This window comes from Manis javanica, chromosome 8, assembly GCF_040802235.1.
Source record: "Manis javanica isolate MJ-LG chromosome 8, MJ_LKY, whole genome shotgun sequence".
Taxonomy (NCBI): Eukaryota; Metazoa; Chordata; class Mammalia; order Pholidota; family Manidae; genus Manis; species Manis javanica.
Genome location: NC_133163.1, coordinates 99,150,005 through 99,173,221, shown reverse-complemented (window position 1 = coordinate 99,173,221; position 23,217 = coordinate 99,150,005). Strand labels below are relative to the sequence as shown.

Sequence of the window (23,217 nt, the reverse complement as noted above, 5' to 3'; positions counted from 1 at the left end):
AATAAGACACTAATTTCTTCCATCTCCTGAAAGAGGAAGGTTGTCCTAAGGAAAAAAAAGTTCACTCAAGCCTTGATAGTGAAAAGTTTACTGTACTATGTCTTCTCATACATGCACTAATCACACTCTGTAAGGAGTTTAATATAAACCATTTCTTTTACATAACTTTTAAATTCTAGATTCAAAATTCAAAGCATCTGAATCATAATTTTCAAAAAATATTTAAGCCCAAAATTTTCCAGAAAAAAATGTTTCATTTTTCTGACTCAGCATCTCTCTATTCTCCCCAACTTCTTAACTTCTGGGGGTGGGAATGAGGGGCAAAGTGCTAAGTCATTCACAAGTGATAACTATACCTTCCACATTTCTGTGGTAACTATTTCAGTCTGGACATGTACTTGTAAAAAATGTCAAATTGAGCAAAATAAACACAATAGGGCAGGTAACACAGGGAATAGTCATTCGTTTATTCAACAAATGTTTACCCTGTTCCTATTTAGGCCTAAGCACTATGCCAGTCATTAAGAATATAAGAGTTAATAAGATGGCTATAGTCTTGGCTCTCAAATAAAATCAAATTGGAAAGAGGAGACAGACATTAAACAATTGTGATAAGTATCATAACTGAAAAGTGCAGGTGCTGTGAAATATGAAAGGAGCCTGAACTTAGTCTAGGAGTAAGGAAGGCTTCCCCGGGGGACAGTTATGCTGAGACTTCAAAGAGGGCTAGGAAAGAGTGTTCTGGGCATGTGAAAAGTCCCTGGGGGGGCAAGGACTGTGGCTGGGTACAAAGGGAGTGGGGGATGCTAAGACAAGAAGAAGATGAGGTACACAGGCATAGGATCATGCAGGACCCTCTAGGCAGTCATTAGGACATTTTGATTTATTCCAGTGAAATAGAAAGCTTTTGCAAGGTTCTAAGCAGGGGAATTCCCTGATAAGATTTAAACTTCTAAACCATCAAACTGACTGCTTTTTGAAGAAAAATTAGGAGAAAGGATAGTGAAGCTCCTGACTCAAAACTCACTCCTCAGGTCCAGCCTTAGTTCTCTCCACCTTTCCGGTCATGTCATGTACTATTCCACATCCTCCATAACATTTCATTTGTGTCACTCTGGAGCACATGGTTCCATAACACCTGGCCACATACTCACCACTTCCTATTTCATATCCCCCTAACTTTTACTCTACTTTATTCTCTCTATTCTATGTCCTGTATCTTTTTGTGTATCTTCATGCTGCTAGGGGTGCAGCAGGTATTCAATGAATACTTCCTAAGTGGATTTAAGGCTCAACCAGCAAGGGTCTTCTAAACTGGAACACAGAATTTCATTAGTTTCGTATCGTTTCACTAGTTTGCCAAGTTCATACCTTTGCAGCCAGCCGACACTCCATTACCCTGATGTTGAAATGAGAAGTTGCTGCCTTATTCATTTCCACACAGCTGTTGGCAATCACAAACACTGCTTCACTTGGGAGTTTCACATCAGTTGCCCTCAGAGGACTAAACTCTATCAGCTTGGCCTATTGGAAGAAAAATGACAGGTGAGAGATAATGTATTAGAATTCAGAAAATGTTTAATCATTTATACATTTATCAACCCTAGTAAAAAATTGTCCCCAAAAAGCATTTATTCATTCAAATTTTATTTATTGACTGCCAGGCACTATACTAGACAATTGAAATGCAACAAACAAGACAGACACTGTCCTGCCCTCGTAGAGCTTACAGCCTAGCAGGAAAGACAGTCAAGGAGACATACATTCCCAGGTTGTTTCAATGGTAGCAAAGCACAGGGCTAAACACATAGCTAAAGAACCTGATCAGATATAGGCCACTGTAAGTTCCTTCCTTCAAAAAAAAGAAATCTAAACTGAGTCTTGAAGGATGAGCATGAGTAGGACAGACAGAAGGTTTCTTTATGCAAACAGGATGTCAAGAAGAGGGAGGAGCACATGCAAGTTCAGAGGTGAAAACAACATGAGGTGCTAACAGAGCTTTGGGTATTAAAATCTGGCCAGAGCTCAGAGTTCGAAGGGTGAGGAGTGGTGACCCGGTAGGACGGCAGGGTAAAGCGCAGCCAGACCATGAAGTGCCTCACAAGCCCAAAGCATCTGGACTTTGTTCAGGCTCTCTAGCTGACTTACATTAACATCAGGACTCTTGCCATCATGTCCACTTGTCAGGTCTCACCCAAAACACCCGAAGTATTTTCTTAGCATTAAACCAAGTTTTCTCATGCCTCATGTCTTTAGCTTATGAGAATCAATAACAAATATTCTTAATAAAAATAAATCCAGGTATTTTTGGAAAATAGGAAGCCTGTAGGAATCTGATGAAAAACTAAGAAAAGATTTTGAAGAAATGTCTGCTTCTGTTTTGGAAATGGGCAGTTTATGGGTGACAACAAAAACCTCTACTCTGCCTAAGGGAGTTGATAGCCAAGGGGAAGTGGTATATGGTTAAGGAATTCATTCCTGGCGTACTGTCAACATTCTTTTCTCCACCACTGAAGCCCCAAAAATGTTGACAGAGAAAAATGACACCAAAGAGTAAATTAGGAAAAGAGAGATTGAATATATGTCATAAGAGACTAACATTTTAGTTTAAAACCAACAAGAGATTATGAAAATGCCATGAGATGAAGTGATTTGGAACAAGAGCAGGAAAGGAGGTCCTAATAACTAGGGAACTGAGAAATCTCATCTTAACAATGAAGAGAAATAGGAGGGGGGAAACAATCAGACACAAAAGAGAAGAGACTTGAGGTATGATTCTGGAAGTGGAAGGGAGAGGTGACCAACATGAAACACAGTAGGTGAACTGGTCGCAGCCCTGAGTGACAAGGTGGGTGAGAAACACCACCTTCAACAGAGCCTCACAGAACAGGCTGCCCAGAACCCAGCACGCTGGAGATCTCAAGGCGTTCCTCTCCACGTGAACTTTCCCTAGTTGATTCTTCCAAAGAGCTCATGCCACCTACAGTTCCTTCTTCTGCAAGAAATGATATGGACTGGTCCATCCCTCCTCCTTCAGTGCCAATATAATGCTCACTCTTGGTGCAGATCTCTGCAAGTTTCATCTGGAAAAGTAAAAGTTGATTTGCACTGTGAGTATAGTCATAACCTATTTCTCATTCATTTCTTACTCCAAGCACGCAGATAGGTTTGAATTCCAGTGCCAGTTCCGATCAGTCAGTAATAGCTGTCTGGAACATTCACTGTGTTAACAAGGCCTCTGAGACTACCACTGAGCTCGACAGAAAAACATACCAAGATCAATTAATGTCTGCTATGGGATAGAATGGGATATTGATCGTGCATGCCACATGCATGCTATCCCTGAAAGACTACAGGGCAAGCAGTTTCTCCCATCTCTTCTGTGTACTCCATCCCTCTCTAGACTGGTATCTCCAAAAATCTCATATGGGTACTCTTCCATTTCTGCTTCAGCTTCCTTTGTCTCCCAACAATGGACTAGTCCACACTTTCCCCTAAGTCAAAGTGGGTCATCCAACTTTATTTTCCCATCCAAAAGTAATGCCTGTCTCTGTGGCACTGCCATTAAATGTAAGAATCAGAATTAGCATGATCTCACCAGACACATCTTCCTCCAACCAAGATGAAGAGGCCCAATACATCAATACAGTTCTAATTCAAACTGAAAATGTTAAAATATCCACTTAAGAATCTTCAGTGGCTTCTTATTGATTAACAAAATAAGTTCAAACTACTCAACCAGTAGTTTTCAACTCAACCACATTTTCAAAGCCTTGCAAAATGTGCAACCAATTTGCATATGAAATCACATTATCTACCACTCTTTTCCATTTAGATTTGTCTCCTTGGCCATTCCATACATTTATGCAACCTGGTATTATTTTCAGTCTTCTCTCATATAAATCCTATTGCCATTCAATATCTAGTTTATTGGTTACCCACCATGGGCAAGCTACGGCTGGCCACTCAAATCTTCCTCCATCATAAGAGTCTTCCTCAAATATTAATATGGCATTCTCTTTCTTCTCTGAACTCCTACAGCACTTATAGTTAGTATCATCCACTCACTCACTGATTCATTTTTTTCCGTCTAAGACTTGATTCAGACTATATACCACCCATTTTACTGGAACATCTGCCTAGAGTGAGCATTCTGAAATACTGACATGATCGTTTCTTGCCTGCTTGGTTGCCAGTGCCTTGATGCTCATGCTTCTCAGCATGGTACACAATGTGTTTAGCAACATAACCCCATAAATTCTTCAGACCATTAGGAATACTGAACAAATAGTATTCCTCGTCTCCCCAGGCTCTCTCATCTCTCAGTGCCTTTGAAATTGTGGCTTCCTGTCCTACTGGCTCAGTAGTCTCTGCAGCATCCCCCACTAGCGTCAGGATCAACTCAAACATCACCTCTCCCCAGAGCCCACACCACCACACAAATCTACACGTACCTCACAACCTCTCCTCTCACTCCCTGTCTCATTTATCAAACTGTCCTTTAAGTGTGAGTTTCCTTGTCTCTTTACCCATCAGTCTAGAGAGATCATTAAATGCTGAGACCAGAGCCCACTTAACTAATATGACTGAATCACATAGTGATCATTATTGTTCTTTCATCACGTCAGGTTTTGATCACATCTGTTTTCCCCAGAAAATTGTCAGTCCTGTGAGAAACAGAAAAAGTATAGTGTTTTTGTGTGTGTGTGTCCCCTCTGTCACACAATGCCAAACACATAGTAAATAATAAACTCCTGCTCCTTTCAATAAGCACCTTTGAGAATAGCTGCCTAAATACTATTTGATAGACTGTGTCATATTCCTTGTTGATCATGTGGATTCACTAACATTAACTGCCTTGTGACATGAGGTAAACTTGGGATTTTGATGTAATGGGCATTGTGCATGGCCTGCTGACACACAGAGCCAGTGACCTGTTCATAATAGACAAATGAAAAATAAATTAGTAACACTTGTATTTTATAATGTAAAGAAACAATAACCCAGGTGAATTAGTCCATGCAACATTAAGTGAGGAATGAGAAGACATGAGTTCCCACCTGACTATGACCTTGGCTCTATGTGGAAAGTCACCTCCCCCTTTATTTAGCAATAACAGCCATATTTACATGCTAAATACCTGCTGTTATCTCTTTTAAACTTCCAAAGAACTCTGTGCTTATCCTCATATACAGATGAGGAAAATGGGACTGGCAACTCCCCCCTCCCAAACTGGAGATAATATAGCCTATTTTTTTCACTACCTCAAAGAAATGACAAATGAAATCACTAAAATTTAAGTATTCTCCCTCTTAAGAGAAAAGAAACTAAGGCACTAAAAAGTATATGCTTATTGTTTGTAAAAATCTCTTGATGTGTGACAAAAACTATCTTGTAACAGAAATAGGATGTTAATTTTTCCAGACTATCTATCGAGCACATCTGTGTAAAGGGGCAGCCTCCTGCACTGCTATGGATATCCCTACACCTTGCTGAATTCTGACAAATGGATCCTGGACTGGACAGACAAAAGTGAAGAATTCTAAATGTGAGGAAGCAAAAAGAAAGTGATGGAAACAAAGTTGGAAGATGAAAGAAAGGATGATTGATTTTATAGCCCCCATAATACATGAGGAAATCTGTAATGAATACAGAGGAAAGAAACCAGTACCAGACACTTCCGAATCTTGGTTAAAGCCCCAACTCTCCTGACAACTAGCTCCAGGACCTTAGACTGCTTAATTTTTCTGAGTTTCCATTTTTCATATACTATTGTAGCTTCACAAGTGGGAGCTTGTTCCCTATGGCCCAGAACAAGCTCCATATGAATCCGGTGAACATGAAGGAAGGCAAGGGAAAGGACAGGCTGGCCTAAAGGGCTTTATTTCTCACAGCTCACTCGGGTTCCCTTGCTTCATCCATCCTGCCCGGCGGCTGCCTGTGCTCTCCTCTCCCTCCTGCCCATTCAGGAGGAGCCCCATGGGTGGGTCCCAGTGGCCAGCAAACACTAGACCAATTATATACCAGGAATGGAGGGAAGGAAAGAATGGCCATTTCCTCTCCACCCCTTGCCCTGGATGACTGGAGGCTCTGCACTGGTAAACATTCATTAGCATGTAAATGGTCTAAAGCCAGGCGGGGGATTCTGGAAATTCTGAGTGAAAACTTCCATTTACCTCACACTATTAACAATAATAATAGTTTTGGCTGTTAAGATTTAGCAGTACTTACTATGTGACAGGTACTGTTCTAGTTATTTTTCATGAGTTAATTATTCACTTCTCATAATGACCCTTTAAAATAAGTATCTCCCCAGTTTATTGATGAGGTAACTGAATGGGTTGGCTTGCTGAGATTAGGCTAGTAATTAGTAAAGCTGATATTCAAACTCAAATTGTCTAAATCCAGAACCCATACTCTAGATCTCCATGCTATATTACCTCCCATCAGTAATATGAAGACAAATACCTACCACCCTAGCCACATGGTTATTGTAATGATCCAACAAATTAAATAAAAACCTCATAAACTTTGAAGAACTATACAATTGTTTTTTATTAAGGTATGATTGATATACACTCTTATTAAGGTTTCACATGAAAAAACAATGTGGTTACTACATTTACCCATATTATCAAGTCCCCAACCAAACCTCAATGCAGTCACTGTCCATCAACGCAGCAAGATGCCACAGATCCACTATGTGCCTTCTCTGTGCTACACTGTTCTCCCCGTGATCTCCAACACCATGTGCACGAAATATAATATCCCTCAATCCCCTTCTCCCTCCCTCCCCACCCGCCCTCCCACACCCCTCCCCTTTGGCAACCACTAGTTCATTCTTGGAATCTCTGAGTCTGCTGCTATTTTTTTCCTTCAGTTTGGCTTCATTGTTACACTCCACAAATGAGGGAAATCATTTGGCATTTGTCTTTCTCTGCCTGGCTTATTCCACTGAGCATAATGTCATCCAGCTCCATCCATGTTGTTGCAAATGGTAGAATTTGTTTCTTTCTTATGGCCAATAGTACTCCATTGTGTATATGTACCACATCTTCTTTATCCATTCATCTACTGACGGGCACTTAGGTTGCTTCCATATCTTGGCTATTGTAAAAAGTGCTGCGATAAACATAGGGGTGCATATGTCTTTTTGAATCTGAGAAGTTGTATTCTTTGGGCAAATTCCAAGGAGTGGGATTCCCGGGTCAAATGGTATGTCTATTTTTAGTTTTTTGAGGAACTTCCACATTGCTTTCCACAATGGTTGAACTAGCTTACATTCCCACCAGCAGTGTAGGAGGGTTTCCCTTTCTCCGCATCCTCACCAGTATTCGTTGTTCCTAGTCTTTTCGATGCTGGCCATCCTTGCTGGTGTGAGGTGATATCTCATTGTAGTTTTAATTTGCATTTCCCTGATGATTAGTGATGAGGAACATCTTTTCATGTGTCTGTTGGCCATCTGATTTTCTTCTTTGGGGAACTGTCTCTTCATATCCTCAGCCCATTTTTTAATTGGGTTATTTGCGTTTTGGGTGTTCAGGCGTGTTAAGTTCTTAATATATTTTGGATGTTAACCCCTTGTTGGATATGTCATTTACAAATATATTCTTCCATACTGTAGGATGCCTTTTTGTTCTGTTGATGGTGTCCTTTGCCATACAGAAACTTTTTAGTTTGATGTAGAACCATGTGTTCACTTTTGCTTTTATTTCCCTTGCTCAAGGAGATGCATGCAGGAAGAAGTTGCTCATGCTTATTATATTCAGGAGATGTTTGCCTACGGTGTCTTCTAAGAGTTTCAAGGTTTCATACATTCAAGTCTTTGATCCATTTCAAGTTTACTTTTTGTGCATGGGGTTAAACAATAATCCAGTTTCATTCTCTTGCATGTAGCTGTCCAGTTTTGCCAATACCAGCTGTTGAAAAGGCTGTCTTTTCCCCATTGTATGTCCATGGCTCCTTTATCATATATTAATTGACCATATATGGTTAGGTTTATATCAGGGCTCTCTAGTCTGTTCCATTGGTCTATGGGTCTATTCTTGTGCCAGAACCAAATTGTCTTGATTACTGTGGCTTTGTAGTAGAGCTTGAAGTTGTGGAGCAAAATCCCCCCAGCTTTATTCTTCTCTCTCAGGATTGCTTTGGCTATTTGGGGTTTTTATTGTTCCATATGAATTTTAGAATGATTTGCTCTAGTTCATTGAAAAATGCTGTTAGTATTTTGACAGGAATTGCATTGAATCTATAGATTGCTTTAGGAAGGATGGCCATTTTGACAATATTAATTTTTCCTATCCAGGAGCATGGGATGTGTTTCCATTTATTTGTATCTTCTTTAATTTCTCTTAAGAGTGTCTTGCAGTTTTCAGGGTATAGGTCTTTCACTTCCTTGGTTAGGTTTATTCCTAGGTATTTTATTCTTTTTGATGCAATTGTGAATGGAATTGTTTTCCTGATTCCCTCTCTGCTAGTTCATCATTAGTATATAGGAATGCCACAGATTTCTGTGTATTAATTTTATATCCTGCAACTTTGCTGAATTCAGATATTAGATATAGTAGTTTTGTAGTGGATTCTTTAGGGTTTTTTATGTACAGAATCATGTCATCTGCAAACAGTGACATTTTAACTTCTTCCTTGCCAATCTGGATGCCTTTTATTTCTTTGTGTTGTCAGATTCCCGTGGCTAGGACCTCCAGTACTATGTTGAATAACAGTGCGGAGAGTGGGCATCCTTGCCTTGTTGCCGATCTTAAAGGAAAAGCTTTTAGCTTCCCGCCGCTAGGTATGATGTTTTCTGTAGGTTTGTCATATATGGCCTTTACTATGTTGAGTTACTTGCCTCTATACCCATTTTGTTGAGAGTTTTTATCATGAATGGATGTTAAATTTTGTCAAATGCTTTTTCAGCATCTATGGAGATGATCGTGTAGTTTTTGTCCTTCTTTTTGTTGATGTTGATGGATTTTCGAATGTTGTACCATCCTTGCATCCCTGGGATGAATCCCATTTGATCATGATGAATGATCTTTTTGATGTATTTTTGAAGTTGGTTTGCTAATATTTTGTTGAGTATTTTTGCATCTATGTTCATCAGGGATATTGGTCTGTAATTTTCTTTTTTTGTGGTGTCTTTGCCTGGTTTTGGTATTAGAGTTATGCTGGCCTCATAGAATGAGTTTGAAAGTATTCCCACTTCTACTCTTTGGAAAACTTTAAGGAGGATGGGTATTAGGTCTTCACTAAATGTTTTGTAAAATTCAGTGGTGAAGCCATCTCATCCAGGGGTTTTCTTCTTATGTAGGTTTTTGATTACCAGTTCAATTTCATTGCTGGTAATTGGTCTGTCTAGATTTTCTGTTTCTTCCTTGGTCAGCCTTGGAAGGTTGTATTTTTCTAGAAAGTTGTCCATTTCTTCTAGGTTGTCCAGTTTGTTAGTATTTAATTTTTCATAGTATCCTCTAATAATTCTATGTATTTCTGTGGTGTCAATAATGATTTTTCCTTTCTCATTTCTGATTCTGTTTATGTGTGTAGACTTTTTTTTTCTTGATAAGTCTTGCTAGGGGTTTATCTATTTTGTTTATTTTCTCGAGAAACCAGCTCTTGCTTTCATTGATTCTTTCTATTGTTTTATTCTTCTCGATTTTATTTATTTCTGCTCTGATCTTTCTTATGTGCCTCCTTCTACTGACTTTGGGCCGCATTTGTTCTTCTTTTTCTAGTTTCATTAATTGTGAGTTTAGACTGTTTATATGGGATTGTTCTTTCCTGACCTAGGCCTGTTTGCAATATACTTTCCTCTTATCACAGCCTTGGCTGCATCCCACAGATTTTCTGGTGTTGAATTATTGTTGTCATTTGTCTCCACATATTGCTTGATCTCTGGTTTTATTTGGTCATTGATCCATTGGTTATTTAGGAGCATGTTGTGAAGCCTCCATGTGTTTGTGGGATTTTTCTTTTTCTTTGCATAATTTATTTCTAGTTTCATACCTTTGTGGTCTGAGAAACTGGTTGGTACAATTTCAATCTTTTTTAATTTACTGAGGCTCTTTTTGTGGCCTAGTATATGATCTATTCTTGAAAATGTTCCAGGTGTACTTGAGAAGAATATGTATTCTGCTGCGTTTGGGTGTAGAGTTCTGTAGATGTCTGTTAGGTCCATCTGTTTTAATGTGTTGTTCAGTGCCTCTGCCTCCTTACTTATTTTCTGTCTGGTTGATCTGTCCTTCAGAGTGAGTGGAGTGTTGAAGTCCCCTAGAATGAATGCACTGCATTCTTTTTCCCCTTTTAATTCAGTTTCACATATGTAGGTGCTCCTATGTTGGAACCATAGATATTTATAATGGTTATATCTTCTTGTGGGATTGACCCCTTTATCATTATGTAACATCCTTCTTTGTCTCTTGTTACTTTCTTTGTTTTGAAGTCTATTTTGTCTGATACAAGTACTGCAACTCCTGCTTCTTTCTCTCTATTAGCTGCATGAAATCTTTTTCCATCCCTTCACTTTTAGTCTATCTATGTCTTTGGGTTTAAAGTGAGACTCTTGTAGGCAGCATATAGATGGGTCTTGTTTTTTTATCCATTCAGTGACTCTATGTCTTTTGATTGGTGCATTCAGTCCATTTACATTTAGGGTGATTATGGATAGGCATGTACTTATTGCCATCGCAAACTTTATATTTGTGGTTACCAAAGGTTCAAGGTTAACTTCCTTACTATCTAAGAGTCAAACTTAACTCACTTAATATGCTATTACAAACACAGTCTAAAGGTTCCTTTCTTTTTCTCCTCCTTTGTCTTCCTCCTCCATTCTTTATATATTAGGTATCATATTCTGTACTATTTGTGTATCCCTTGATTGACTTTGGGGATAGTTAATTTAATTTTACATTTGCTTAGTAATTAGCTGTTCTACTTTCTTTACTGTGGTTTTATTTCCTCTGGTGACAGCTATTCAACCTTAGGACCACTTCCATCTATAGCAGTCCCTCCAAAATAGACTGTAGAGATGGCTTGTGGGAGGTAAATTCTCTCAGCTTTTGCTCATCTGGAAATTGTTTAATCCCTCCTTCAAACTTAAATGATAATCTTGCTGGATAAAGTAATCTTGGTTCCAGGCCCTTCTGCTTCATGGCATTGAATACATCATGCCCCTCCCTTCTGGCCTGTAAGGTTTCTGCTGAGAAGTCTGATGTTAGCCTGGTGGGCTTTCCTTTGTATGTGATCTTATTTCTCTCTCTGGCTGCTTTTAATAGTCTATCCTTATCCTTGATCTTTGCCATTTTAATTACTGTATGTCTTGGTGTTGTCTTCCTTGGGTCCCTTGTGTTGGAAGATTTGTGCATTTCCATGGCCTGAGAGACTATCTCCTTCCCCAGACTGGGGAAGTTTTCAGCAATTTCCTCCTCAAAGACACTTTCTATCCCTTTCTCTCTCTCTTCCTCTTCTGGAATTCTTATAATGCGAATGTTGTTCCATTTGGGTTGGTCACACAATTCTCTCAATCTTCTTTCTTTCTTAAGAGATCCTTTTTCTCTCTGTGCCTCAGTTTCTTTGTATTCCTCTTCTCTGGTTTCTATTTCATTTATCATCTCCTCCACTATATCTAATCTGCTTTTAATACCCTCCATTTTGCTCTTCAACAATTAGTCTCTGACTGAAATTCATTCCTGAGTTCTTGAATATCTTTCCATACCTCCATTAGCATGTTAATTATTTTTATTTTTAACTCACTTTCAGGAAGAGTCACAAGGTCCATGTTATTTAAATCTTTCTCAGGAATTGTATTAATAATTTTACTCTGTACCAGGTTCCTTTGGTGTTTCATATTTGTATATGGTGCCCTCTAGTGTCCAGGAGCTCTACTCTCTGGAGCTGCTCAGCATCTGGAGTGATGTCGGGGGTCACAGGGGAGGGGTATTGGTGCCTGGGGGGAGGAAAGAGCTGTTTCCCGCTTTCCAGCTGCTGTGCCTGTCTGCACTGCCTGACCCAGTGGACCGAGCACACAGGTATTAGCTTTTGTCCCAGAGCAGCCGGATGTGGATCCCTGCTTTCCACCAGTGGCTAGAATCTCAGTCTTTCCAGGAATTCTGCCTGTATTAGCTTTCCAACCCCATAATCACACGAGTATCATGAAAGCACCATGAAATGTTTCTTTGTGCTCCCAGAGCAGATCTCTGGAGCTAGGTATTCAGCAGTCCCAGGCCTCCACTCCCTCCCTGCTCCATTTCTCTTCCTCCCGCCAGTGAGCTGGGGTGGGAGAAGGGCTTGGGTCTTGCTGGGCCATGGCTTTGGTACATTACCCTGTTCTGTGAGGTCTGCTCTTTTCTCCAGGTGTATGCAGTCTGGTGCAGTCCTCTTTCCTGTTGCTGTCTCAGGGTTAGTTGTATTAATTATATTTTCATTTTATATGCGACTTTAGGAGGAAGCCTCTGTCTCACCTCTCATGCTGTCATCTTTAATCCTCTCTCTACAATTGTTAATTTTATTATTTTTATGTAATAAATAAGGAATCATTTGATTTACATGAGTAGCTAAGTCCTAAGTCAAATGTCAAGACAGGTGTAAGTATTCTGGAATACAGAACAATTTTTAAGTGTTCAGGAAAAGAGAGAACTTAAAAGATTCTAGATGCCCCCAGAAAAACCAATTCAGCAGTAGGGAATAATGGTGCCTGAGTCATACAGGAGAATGCATCCTCCATTTAAAGCATTTCAGTCTAACTGGGGGGAAAAGTTCCTGTCTGCCAAATAAAACGTGTTTGTAGTGTAAACTTCAAGTGCAGGCTTGCATGCAGCTGGCTTTCCCAGTGGCCCTAACCCTTCACCTCAATGCTAAAAGCAAAAAGGTCAAATCCTAAATGCTTATGAGATGTGAAAAAACTAGAAACAAATGTTTTTTAAAATCTCAAATCTTGTTTAAGGAAAAACATGAATGCTTCTGACAATAAGTCAAAATCGGAGGTAGGCCCATAGCCTTAGCTAGAGATGGCATGTCCTGAACTCAGAGAAACACTAATAAAGGGACCTTAAGGGCAGGAGTATAAATGGGATTAGAGAGTCCTGCTATTCTGGGTGATGTGAAGGAGACACGGGAATTTGCCACACCTTTTCTTTCTTTGGGAGTACAGGAAATAGAACCCTAAAAAAGTCCTCTGAGAGTTATAACAAGCAGAGTGACTTGCAAAGTCACTAAATCAACATTCTTTAAATACTTATTATATAAAGCATCTATAGATTTCATGAGAATAAGAAGGGGCTGTCAAAAACACATTAATAAAAGTGTATAGATGGCATGAAGAAGGAGATATCTAAGCTGGCCTGTGCATACAGTAAAACAACAAATTTGACTGGATCTATATTGTCAGGACTCAACCAAGAATTAGGAGAAATGCAACTTGCAGCGCTCCAAAATCTTGCGACTACAGACTATCTACTGTTAAAAAAACATATGGGATGTAAACAGTTCCCAGGAATGTGTTGTTTTAATTTGTCTGATTTTTCTCATACTATTCAAATTCAGTTAGACAATATCCATCATATCATTGATAAGTTTTCACAAATGCCTCATGTGCCTAACTGGGTTTTTTTTGGTTTCACTGGAGATGGCTGGTAATTGTAGGTCTGCTTTGGTTATGTAGCTGTATTCCTATTATGTTAATGTGTGTACGCAATTTAATTAGTAGTTTAAAACCTATACATGCTTATGTTACTCTACAAGAAGATATGTCAAAGAAATAATCAATCTTCCCATGTTTTCTTCCGTCTGCTACTTCTATAGCTTTTCTTCTTCCTTCGTAATTACAACCCTTAAGTAGAATTCATGCCTCATAACGAAATTACCAAGTATCATAATTCTTCCAAGTGGTAAAGATACCTCAAGACAAATGCTGGGCATAAAAGCCACAGGGCATAAATCTGCAAAGAAGTAAAAGCTAACCTTTTCAAACAATATGGCTTCTCTCTCACTTACCAACTTTACATTTCCCTGTATGGCCCCGGAAGATGACTGGTTAGCCAGAGACGGGTAAGATTCCTCAAGGAAGGAACAACCTAAGGGAGGCACAGTCGCAGGGGGGCCATCAGGTGAGAAATTGGGGATCAACAGAGGTGTGGCTTAGAACCTCACCCCCCCCCGCCCCGTTTTGAGAGAAATCTTCTGCATCTGTGGATGTTTTGTTGCCCTTGTCCAGCTTGGATTAATACTTAGTCTATAGGCACACACCTGATCATCTACATTTGCCCTCTTACAGCACTAAACTATGTTTTCTACCTTTATCTTGCATCTACCTACCACTTCAGCATTTTATTAGAAATAATAATAATAATAATAATAATAATAAGGGAGAAATGTGGGATTCACATATAAATCAAGTATAAAAATCAAACAAATATTCATATTTGACCTGATTGTTTATAGTTCATAATGCATGATCAAAACCGAAAGTTTCTGTGATGACTGCCCTTGCACTGTTCACCATGTAAGAACTTATTCACTATGTAAGAATTTGTTGACCATGTAAGAACTTGTTCGTTATGCTTCAGAAGATTGGAGACTGACGAGAATTAGGCTTGGGGTGGATTAATGATTGTGCATTGAGTCCCCTATACAGAATTTTATTGTTGTTAACAACCATTTGATCAATAAATATGAGAGATGCCCTCTCAAAAAAAAAAGTGTATAGAAAGAAGCCTATCAGAAGGTAACTTCAAGGAAAGATCAAATTTAATTTGAGGATCCAATTCTATTCAGCAAAGGATAAAGTCATCTTTTTCCCCTGATGCCTGAGGGATTCTGGGACTCACCTACCTCTTCAATCTCTCCACCCCACAAACACAAATACACACACACACACACACACACACACACACACACAACCTGAGAATCCTCTGGAAGAAGAGCAAACCTCTACCCAATTTGGGATTCTTTCGCCTCCTCACTAATGTATTTCTTTCTGCTTTTACACCTGAGCACTTCAAGAATCCCAGGGGTCTCCAGTCACTTGTGGCATTTAGTTCTATCTCTTCCTGCAAAATACTAATGTCTGAGAATCATGAGGGAAGACAATTTGCCTGCATGAGAAACTTTTCCAAACTATATAGCCAATAAACTCCTTTCTATTTTGACTCCTGCCCTCTAGATAGTTAAGAGAAACCTGGCATTGTTCACAGACCTTCTTTAAAAGCTACTGAAGATAGTTAATGAGGCTAATTTAGCCCTTTGTGTGGTTCTTCTCTTGAAGCAGCCTGGGGAAGAACCAAAAGTCCTGTGGGCTCTGAAATTAAACAGTTTACCCAACTGCTAGCCAGTGGGGCTCTGGTAAGGAGAAATGACAGGGTTAGATTTAATAGCCACTGAGAAAGACTATAAAGACTTATGAATATGTTGCCTCGCTAAACCTGGATATTTATAAAAACAATAATAATAATACAAAAACACACAAGAGTAAACTCTAATCTTTGTTTAGCAGAGATTATTAATAGAAAAATTACATTGACAGGAAATGTTAATCTCTCTGAGTCAGTTAGCCATGCCAATGGGAAACCTTGCTATTCAGAAAACAAGACCCTAACAAAGACAGCACCATCCAGACACTGTTGCCCACCCCAACTGAAAGTCAAGAGAGAGGGAGGAAATGAATGGCCACATTCATTCATTCATTCATTCACTCATTTAAATAAGTGTTCTACAGATAAGTGGAAAGGCCAATGTCTTCCCTCAAGAAGTCACTATGTTGACATTGTCTTCAAGTGAACAAATCTTTCAAAAGAAAGTATAAAACTAGCATGCCAGACAGCTTTGGTTTGCCACTCTAGATCTGCTGTGCACCCACCTCCATCCTGCTGTCTACCGCCGGAATCTGCCGAGCATGAACTATATATCAAGAGGTTCCTGTGCACTCTGCTTCATTCTGGGTTCTTGCAACAGAGGGCTATGATAGGAAATAGGAAGTTATGAAGTTGGGGGCAGTGAGGTCAGACCCCTTCCTGCTAAGGTCACTTTAAGATCCAAGGGCAATAACAACTCAGCTAAAACTAGTCATGGATTTCCCCTACATCTACACATTTGTGAGTAATCCCTAGGAAATAAATTGTCCTTTTTCACTGAGTGTGCCATCTGTTTTCTATTATGACCCTGACTGATATATCTAGGTGGTAAGATGAAAATGTTAATGGCTCTCCTGACTTTACATTACCCCAAATACTGTATTTTTCTCCCCACTGCAATACTTCACCCTTTCAAAATGCCTGCGTTCTTACCTAGGGCTATTTTCAAATTCTTCCTCAAGTTGGCAAACCTCTTAGGTAGAGCCTGGCCAGGTAGAAACTCTTCATGAAATAGCACCAAAGTAAGCCAAAAAGAAACTGATGTGACTTGCCTTGTTTTGTAATATGGGTGATGACCAAGCTCTCACTTGTAGACACTTTGGAGTGTTCCAAGGAAAAGAAAAAAACAGTCTTCCTTTAATTAAAAAAAGAAAAAGGAGGCTATTATTTCTTCTTCATATCTCTAACTCAAAGAGATGTAACTCAAAAAGATTAGTAACTTTCTCATTTTTTATGTCAAGAAAAGTTGCCTGAGGACAATGACAGCCCATTCCCAAAATGAGGGCAGCAGAATGCAGTGGACCTTGATGGTTCAGGCTGAAAAGTTTCAGCAAGAAATGCAGGGAAGGAAAAAGGAGTTCAAATATTTAAAAGATCAGAAACTACAAAGAAATAAGAGTGAAGAGAATTTTCAAAAGTAAATCTGAGAAACTTGCTAAAAATAGGAGCACCAAAGACTGCACTAAGCACTCACAAGCGTGTATCACAAAGAAAGGACCTGCTGAATCAGAATCTGTAGTTTAACAAGAGCCCCCAGTATTTGTATGCATATTAAATTTTAAAGCACTCCTCTAAATGATTTCCTACCCTAACGTTTCATAAATTAGGCAGACAGGGAAGTATCAGAAGAAATAGGGAAGAAGCTAAGAAATGTCACATGTCTTCTAAGAAGCTAAGAAATGTCACATGTCTTCTAAGAAGCTAAGAAATGTCACATGTCTTCTAAGGCTAGGCACTAGTCAGGGCATTTTATATGTAGTATCTTATTCAGTCTCTAAAACAACCCTGAAACATCAGAAGAATAATTGCTACTTTACAGAGAAGGAAACTGAGCTCATAAACTAACCTAAGCTAAGGTTCAAGGTCAGAGAGGTCTGACTCAAAGTCCATGAGCTTACCTGTCCCCCAGCCTCAGGGAAGAGAATCTGTGCCTATATACTGGATCCTGGTAAGCAGATAGAGGAAAATTAATACGTACTTGAACAGAACATCCCTTCCATTAGAATGAGCAGTGGCATTGACCATGAGCCCTAGGATGCAGCCATTTCTGAGTTACCACAATTTCACTCCATTTTATCCCCAGGTTAGAAAGAAATCTACCTTGCTGGATGTTTTGAGACTTGGACGGGCTTTCCCATTCTCCATGTGCAGATACAATCCCAAACACCTCCCTCCCAAACAGCCATACCCAGAGTGATTTCAATATAAGGCTGACATCTTGGTATGATTTCTGCCCCCTAATAATAATAGCAGCTAATACTTTGAGTCAGACATTGTTCTAACTAACTTTTCATGAACTATCAAATTTCAGAACCATGAGGGAGGTTTTTACTACAAAAGGCATTTTTAATGAAGAAACTGAAGCATAGTGAAGTCACATAAATTGCCTAAGATCATTCAGCTAGTAAATAGCAGAGCTAGGATTTGAACTCAGAGTCTTGGCGCCATGCTTTTGACCACAATACTATTCTTTATCTCCAAGGGGAGTGGAGTTTCAGGGGTGGACCAGGAACCCCAAATTCAAGACCCCCAAAAAGTCTCCCTGAATACCTTCATCTCCCACTAGCACAATTAATTCAACCCCTTACACTGTTTAAATTCTTTTTTTAAAAAAGGGCAGCAAACACATACCAAGGTAACTATTACTGGGAAAAGGAATGGAGGGGAGAGAGAATTGACAAAAAAAAAAGTATTTGCAGCAGGAAAGCAGGAGGCAGAAGCACAGCCAATTGATGGAATCAGACAAGAATATGACCCAAGTCACTGCTACTAAATACCATAGGGGCTTCCAACGCCTGTGGTAAAGGCTGGTGTCACCCCCTTGGCTGGCAGACCATTTATTTTGGCTCTGACCTTTGAAAACTGTTAAATAATCATGATAATAAAGGAGGGCAGCAGGCCTGCAATCTCTGTGGTTTGGCAAGTGTGTCTTAGAACTGCACGGCCCTTCCCGTAGTCAGAGGGACGTTCCTTCTCCCCTGGGGAAGGTTCTTCCTTCAGACTCCTGAGCAGCACAGCGCTGCTCCCCGCTGGGAGTCCGAACTGCAGGAACTCTGCAAACCAACCTGGACTCTCCAGGAGAAGGTAAAAAGGGGGGGACATTAGATAACTATTATTTCCCCCTAATATAATCATAATTATTAAAATTAACACCTGTTAATTTTCCTAATGTGACTCAGACTATACAGAAATGGGTCCAAACTAAAGAGGAAAAAAATAACTCCCATGAATCATAATCTAAATTAACCAACTCCATAACTAGGTGAAACATTTGCCTGAGAGGAAAGGATTCTATGTGTACAATATTCAATTTACAAAGACTCTGACATGAAGTGGGAAGAATTTTTAGAGCCAGGAAGTGCTGAAGAGTGTTAAAAGAATTATTCCAAGGGAAATAAATTGATTTCACTGAGTTATGCTCAAATGTTAAGCCAAGAGCATCCACTGAAGGTTATTATAAGAAATGTTGTGAACATCACTTTTGCATTTGTTTTCAGATCACTGAAAAGGTCATTTTTCATTACTTTTTTTTGTGCTAGAAAGAATCCAGGTAAAAAACCCTTTTTAGAATTAAGTACCCCCAGGGAAAACATTGCCTTTTCTGAAAAACTGGAATGATTTCTCCATTCTTATCACACGACCTATGTAACTTAACTCTATTTCCCTTTTGCCCTTGGCTTCCAGGTACCTAAGTAAATACAATTAAGCAAAACAATCACACTAATTAACAGTTGGGTTTTTTTTTTTTCATTCTCCTTTCCTTTGCCCTGGTTTTCTATTTCTAATTTATTAACCTTGAATAAATAATTGAATAAATATTCTTGGTCATGTAATTCTTAGAATATCTTCAAAAGAAAGTAAGTAGGCCCTTGGTACAAGTAAAAAAAATTGAGACAGAACAGGTGTCAGGTAGAAGAGCCATGTTAAGAGGAGCAAGAACGCATTCTAAGAAGGGAGAGTAGGAATGGCAAGGAGGTCCAGGAACGACATTCCAGAAGGAATAGCTGAAAGAATAAAGGATATGTGACCTAAAGAAAGAGTTAGGGGATCCAGGGGAGCTTCATTCAAATTTTGAAAGACTCTAATATCAGAAGAAGGAGAATTTAGATAGGGGATTTAGATAGAAAGAGTACGTAGTGAATAAAATATAAGAAAAAGCTTTACAATGACTAAAGTGGGCCAAGAACGAAAAGGCTAATTTGTGAAGCAGTGAGTTCATTGGGAATATTCAAGCAGAGGCTAGGAAACTGTCTCCTCTGAATACTGAAGAGCAGAGTTTTGCTCAGGTTGGGAGGCAACTAGATGGTATGCATATAAGGAGGGTGTGCTTGATAGTTGAGGTTCAGATAAAGGAACCTCTTAATTCCAACTGTTGGGAAACTAGATTTCATCACCTTACCCAAGATTGTAAATATTCTAAATATTGGGTTCAACAAAAGATGAAGATGAACATAGAAGCCCTAGAGACAAAAGGGTAGGTACAACTCTGCTTTGACTCAAGCAACTCCTGCTGCTTCAAAAAGTATTTCCAATGGAAGAGAAGTTTCCTTGCCCTTTGTAGGGTGGGAGAGGGAAGTGGAGAGAATTTCATGAAACAGTAGGGAATTTCTACTCCCAAAATGTGGATTCTCAGACACACCTGTAGTCCCCACCCACCATCTTTATGAGGCCCTTCAGGCACATGCTGACTTGGGGCTACCAGGACAGCTTACCTTTCTGTACAATCTACCAGGCCCTCTCTGTACTGCACAACACACCCTATGTAAGGACAGCTGGGACAGATTCATGTGATCTTACATCCACGATTTTTTGAACATAGATTCAGAGCTCTATACCACACACTGTGGAAGAACCGAAAGAAATTCTAAGACCTAATATCTGCTTTCATGACTGGGCATTCTCATTGCAAATCAACATCCCAAGGAAAGTATAATCCAAAAGGCAGAAAAACTGACTGAGAAAACTTGTCCTTTGGAAAATAAATGTATTATTGCAATCTCTTTCTCCAGCTTTTCATTCCTTTTTGAGTACCTACATTTGGTCACTCCTGACACTCCCTAAAATTATAAATGTTTTAAATACTATGTTCAAAGAAAAAACAAAAGTGAAAGTAGAAACAACAGTGGAAATGATGTTGCATAAACATTCTCCTGGGTGGAAGTACAGAAATGCCAGATAATGGCTTAACCAACTACTGGCAGAAGATTTCAAAGGAACAGCAAATCATTTCTACCTACACCAGGAGATGTGTCTACTTGGTAAGGTAATTTGTTACAAGACACATCCACTGTACACACTGCCAACATAAGGAACAAAACACACTAACATTAACTAGAAGGAGGTGATAGAGGAGAAAAAGACCAAAATCGTTCCCAAGAGACAACAGTAAGGATAAGCCCTGGCTGCTTTGCAAGGTGAATAAGGGCTCTCTGCTAATGGACCAAACAGCAGCCTACACCATGAACGTTGTCCCGACCACCTGTGCCCTAGATGGCAGCTGTACTCACTTTGCCTCTTCACCACAAGTGTCTTTTCTTCCACTTACTTTGGGAGGATATATTACAATTCTACAGCTGAAGTTTCAGCTCTCCAAAGCATTCTGGTGTACTCTGTTTTATGTCAACATATGACAGAAAAAAATAAGTCATTTTTGCCTGACACCTTCTACTCAGTTTTCACATCTCAATGTACTGGTCACTGGAAAATGAATAGGCTACTTTCACTGGAAGCCTTTTTATTTCTCTCCTAACTCTGAGATGCAGGAGTATCTTCCCTAATAACTACCCTTCCCTATGTAAATTGGGTTCTTCCTGTTTTAGAGATATCAAGATGAACAGACACACGCGCCCTCCCTTCACAGTCCCATTTCGTTCATAGCATTTACCACAAACTGTGTATAGATATTTGTGTATGTGTGTTTAATATTGGTCTCCCCCATTTGTCTAAGCTCCATGAGGGGAGGGACCATGTGTCTGTTCATCTCTGTATCTAATACCTAACCTATTTGTTGGTAATTAAATGTTGAATGAATAAATGAACAAATGAATATATGATGTCAACTTCTCCTTTTTCTACTAATCCACCATATTTAGTTACAAAAATCTGGACCAAATAAATTATATGTACCAAGTAAAGACCCTGGAAGTTCTCATTATTCAAACATTGCACGGTGTTGGCACATCTTAGAGACTGAAATATCACTCTCTCTCTTTTGCTCCATTTAGGGTTCATTCATCCTTACACTATGTGTGTTCAGATATAGAAAAAAAATTCAGAAAACACATTATAGTTAATAGTTTCCAACCACCTTCTTTGATAACAATATGAAAGAGGTAAGGCTTTCACTTCTTTCCATTTTTCTGATTTATTTCATGGGAAATATGCCAATGATTATCAAGGATATAGAAAATCCTCCCAAATAGAAATGACTTGTTATCAAATAAATGGCACTATGTATAGAAGAAAAAGGAGTTGAGTGATAAAGCTACCCAAGACACTCCCAAACAGAAGGTTTCTCAGTATGTTATGTTACTGGGAACTCCCTGCTGGCATTGTTGAAAGGACTAGTGTTTCCCCATCCGGGACTGAGACTCGGAGACAGAAGATCACTGCCTTCTTACTTTGCCCCTACTTTTCCATACTGGTTTTTAGCTCCTCATAATTTTAGTAAACCTCTTGACACAATGCTTTCAAAAAATTGGTAGCAACCCATTAGCTGGTTCCAATTTAGTGGTTCAAAGTAACTTTTTAAATAGAAGGTAATGGAATGGAGTAGGATGGAATGAAGGTAATAAAATGAAAAGCACTGCAAGTAGAAAGAGTATTACTTTGTGAAGATTTTCAGAGTATGTTTACCCATGTGTATTATATATGACACTATAATGTAAAAAATATCTGATGGTGAGTCATAGTCAAAAACTTTGAGACACTTTGACTTAGAGTTACTGACAGTAGGGGAAGTCTAAGACATCAATCTACAGATAGGTAATTTATAGGTCAATGCTTATTTATGGATCCAGCTTTCCTCATTGCATTAAATATTAACAGATGGTCTGTTTATACTGCATATAATTCAATCTTCTTTGAAAATCTGATTCCTAATACTTTCAGCTTGAAACTATGTTGGAATTCTCCAGTCCTTTCCAATGAGACTAAAAATCTAATGCCAGGAATCAGGCTGAAGCTGCCATGTCTCCAGTTACAGGAATGTCTGAAGGGCCTAGCATCTTATGGATTCTGCCCATCTCCTCCTTTATCTCTCTATTTGCCAGAACAAGCCCTGCTTAAGTTGCCCCTACCTGGTAAGTAGATGGCTTTTTTTTCCCTAGCCATCCTTTGCAGTTCCTCCAACTATGGTTGAATTCTAATTCTTTCTTTTCACTCTCAGTTCCCATCTGGGAACAATCCCAACTTACTCTTCATTATATAACAAAGAATATTCGTGTAATTTTGGTCCTGGTTCCTGGCACACAGGTCCTAAAGTCCTTAGAATCTCTGGAGTGATAAGAGCATCTTTTTGTATGCTAATGAGGTACCTGGCTCCCAGATAGCTTCAGGATGGGGCTGTTCCCCAGAAAGACCAAGGCATTAGAGGGTTGGAGCTTTCAGCCCATGAATTCCTCCACCTCTGGGAGTGGAGAAAGGCTGGAGATTGATTTGGTCAATGATTTAACCAATAGTCAATGATTTAATCAATCATTCTTACAAAACGAATCTCTAGAAAACCCCTAAACAACTGGGTTCACAGAGCTTCAGGTTGGTGAGCACATCAAGGTGCTGGCAGGGTGGCACACCCAGAGACCTAGAAACTCTGTGGTCTATGTATCTCTTCCATTTGGCTGTTCCTGATTGGAATTATTTATAGTAAGTTGGTATT

At 39.3% G+C, this 23,217-nt stretch overlaps 1 protein-coding gene across 7 annotated transcripts in view; it reads right to left on the bottom strand.

Moving 5' to 3' along the window:
- GALK2 (galactokinase 2) overlaps nucleotides 1-23,217 on the bottom strand; it is a 160,554-nt gene that overhangs the window by 44,042 nt on the left and 93,295 nt on the right. For 5 of the 7 annotated variants that reach the window (XM_073211781.1, XM_073211779.1, XM_017677469.3 and 2 more), the window contains 2 exons: nucleotides 2,985-3,083; nucleotides 1,372-1,524 (listed from right to left, as the gene is read on the bottom strand). In XM_073211781.1, coding sequence (XP_073067882.1) covers nucleotides 1,372-1,524; nucleotides 2,985-3,083 — 252 coding nt within the window. The remainder of the gene's footprint in view (nucleotides 1-1,371; nucleotides 1,525-2,984; nucleotides 3,084-23,217) is intronic. The other 2 variants (XM_073211782.1, XM_017677471.3) reach the window with 1 other exon arrangement.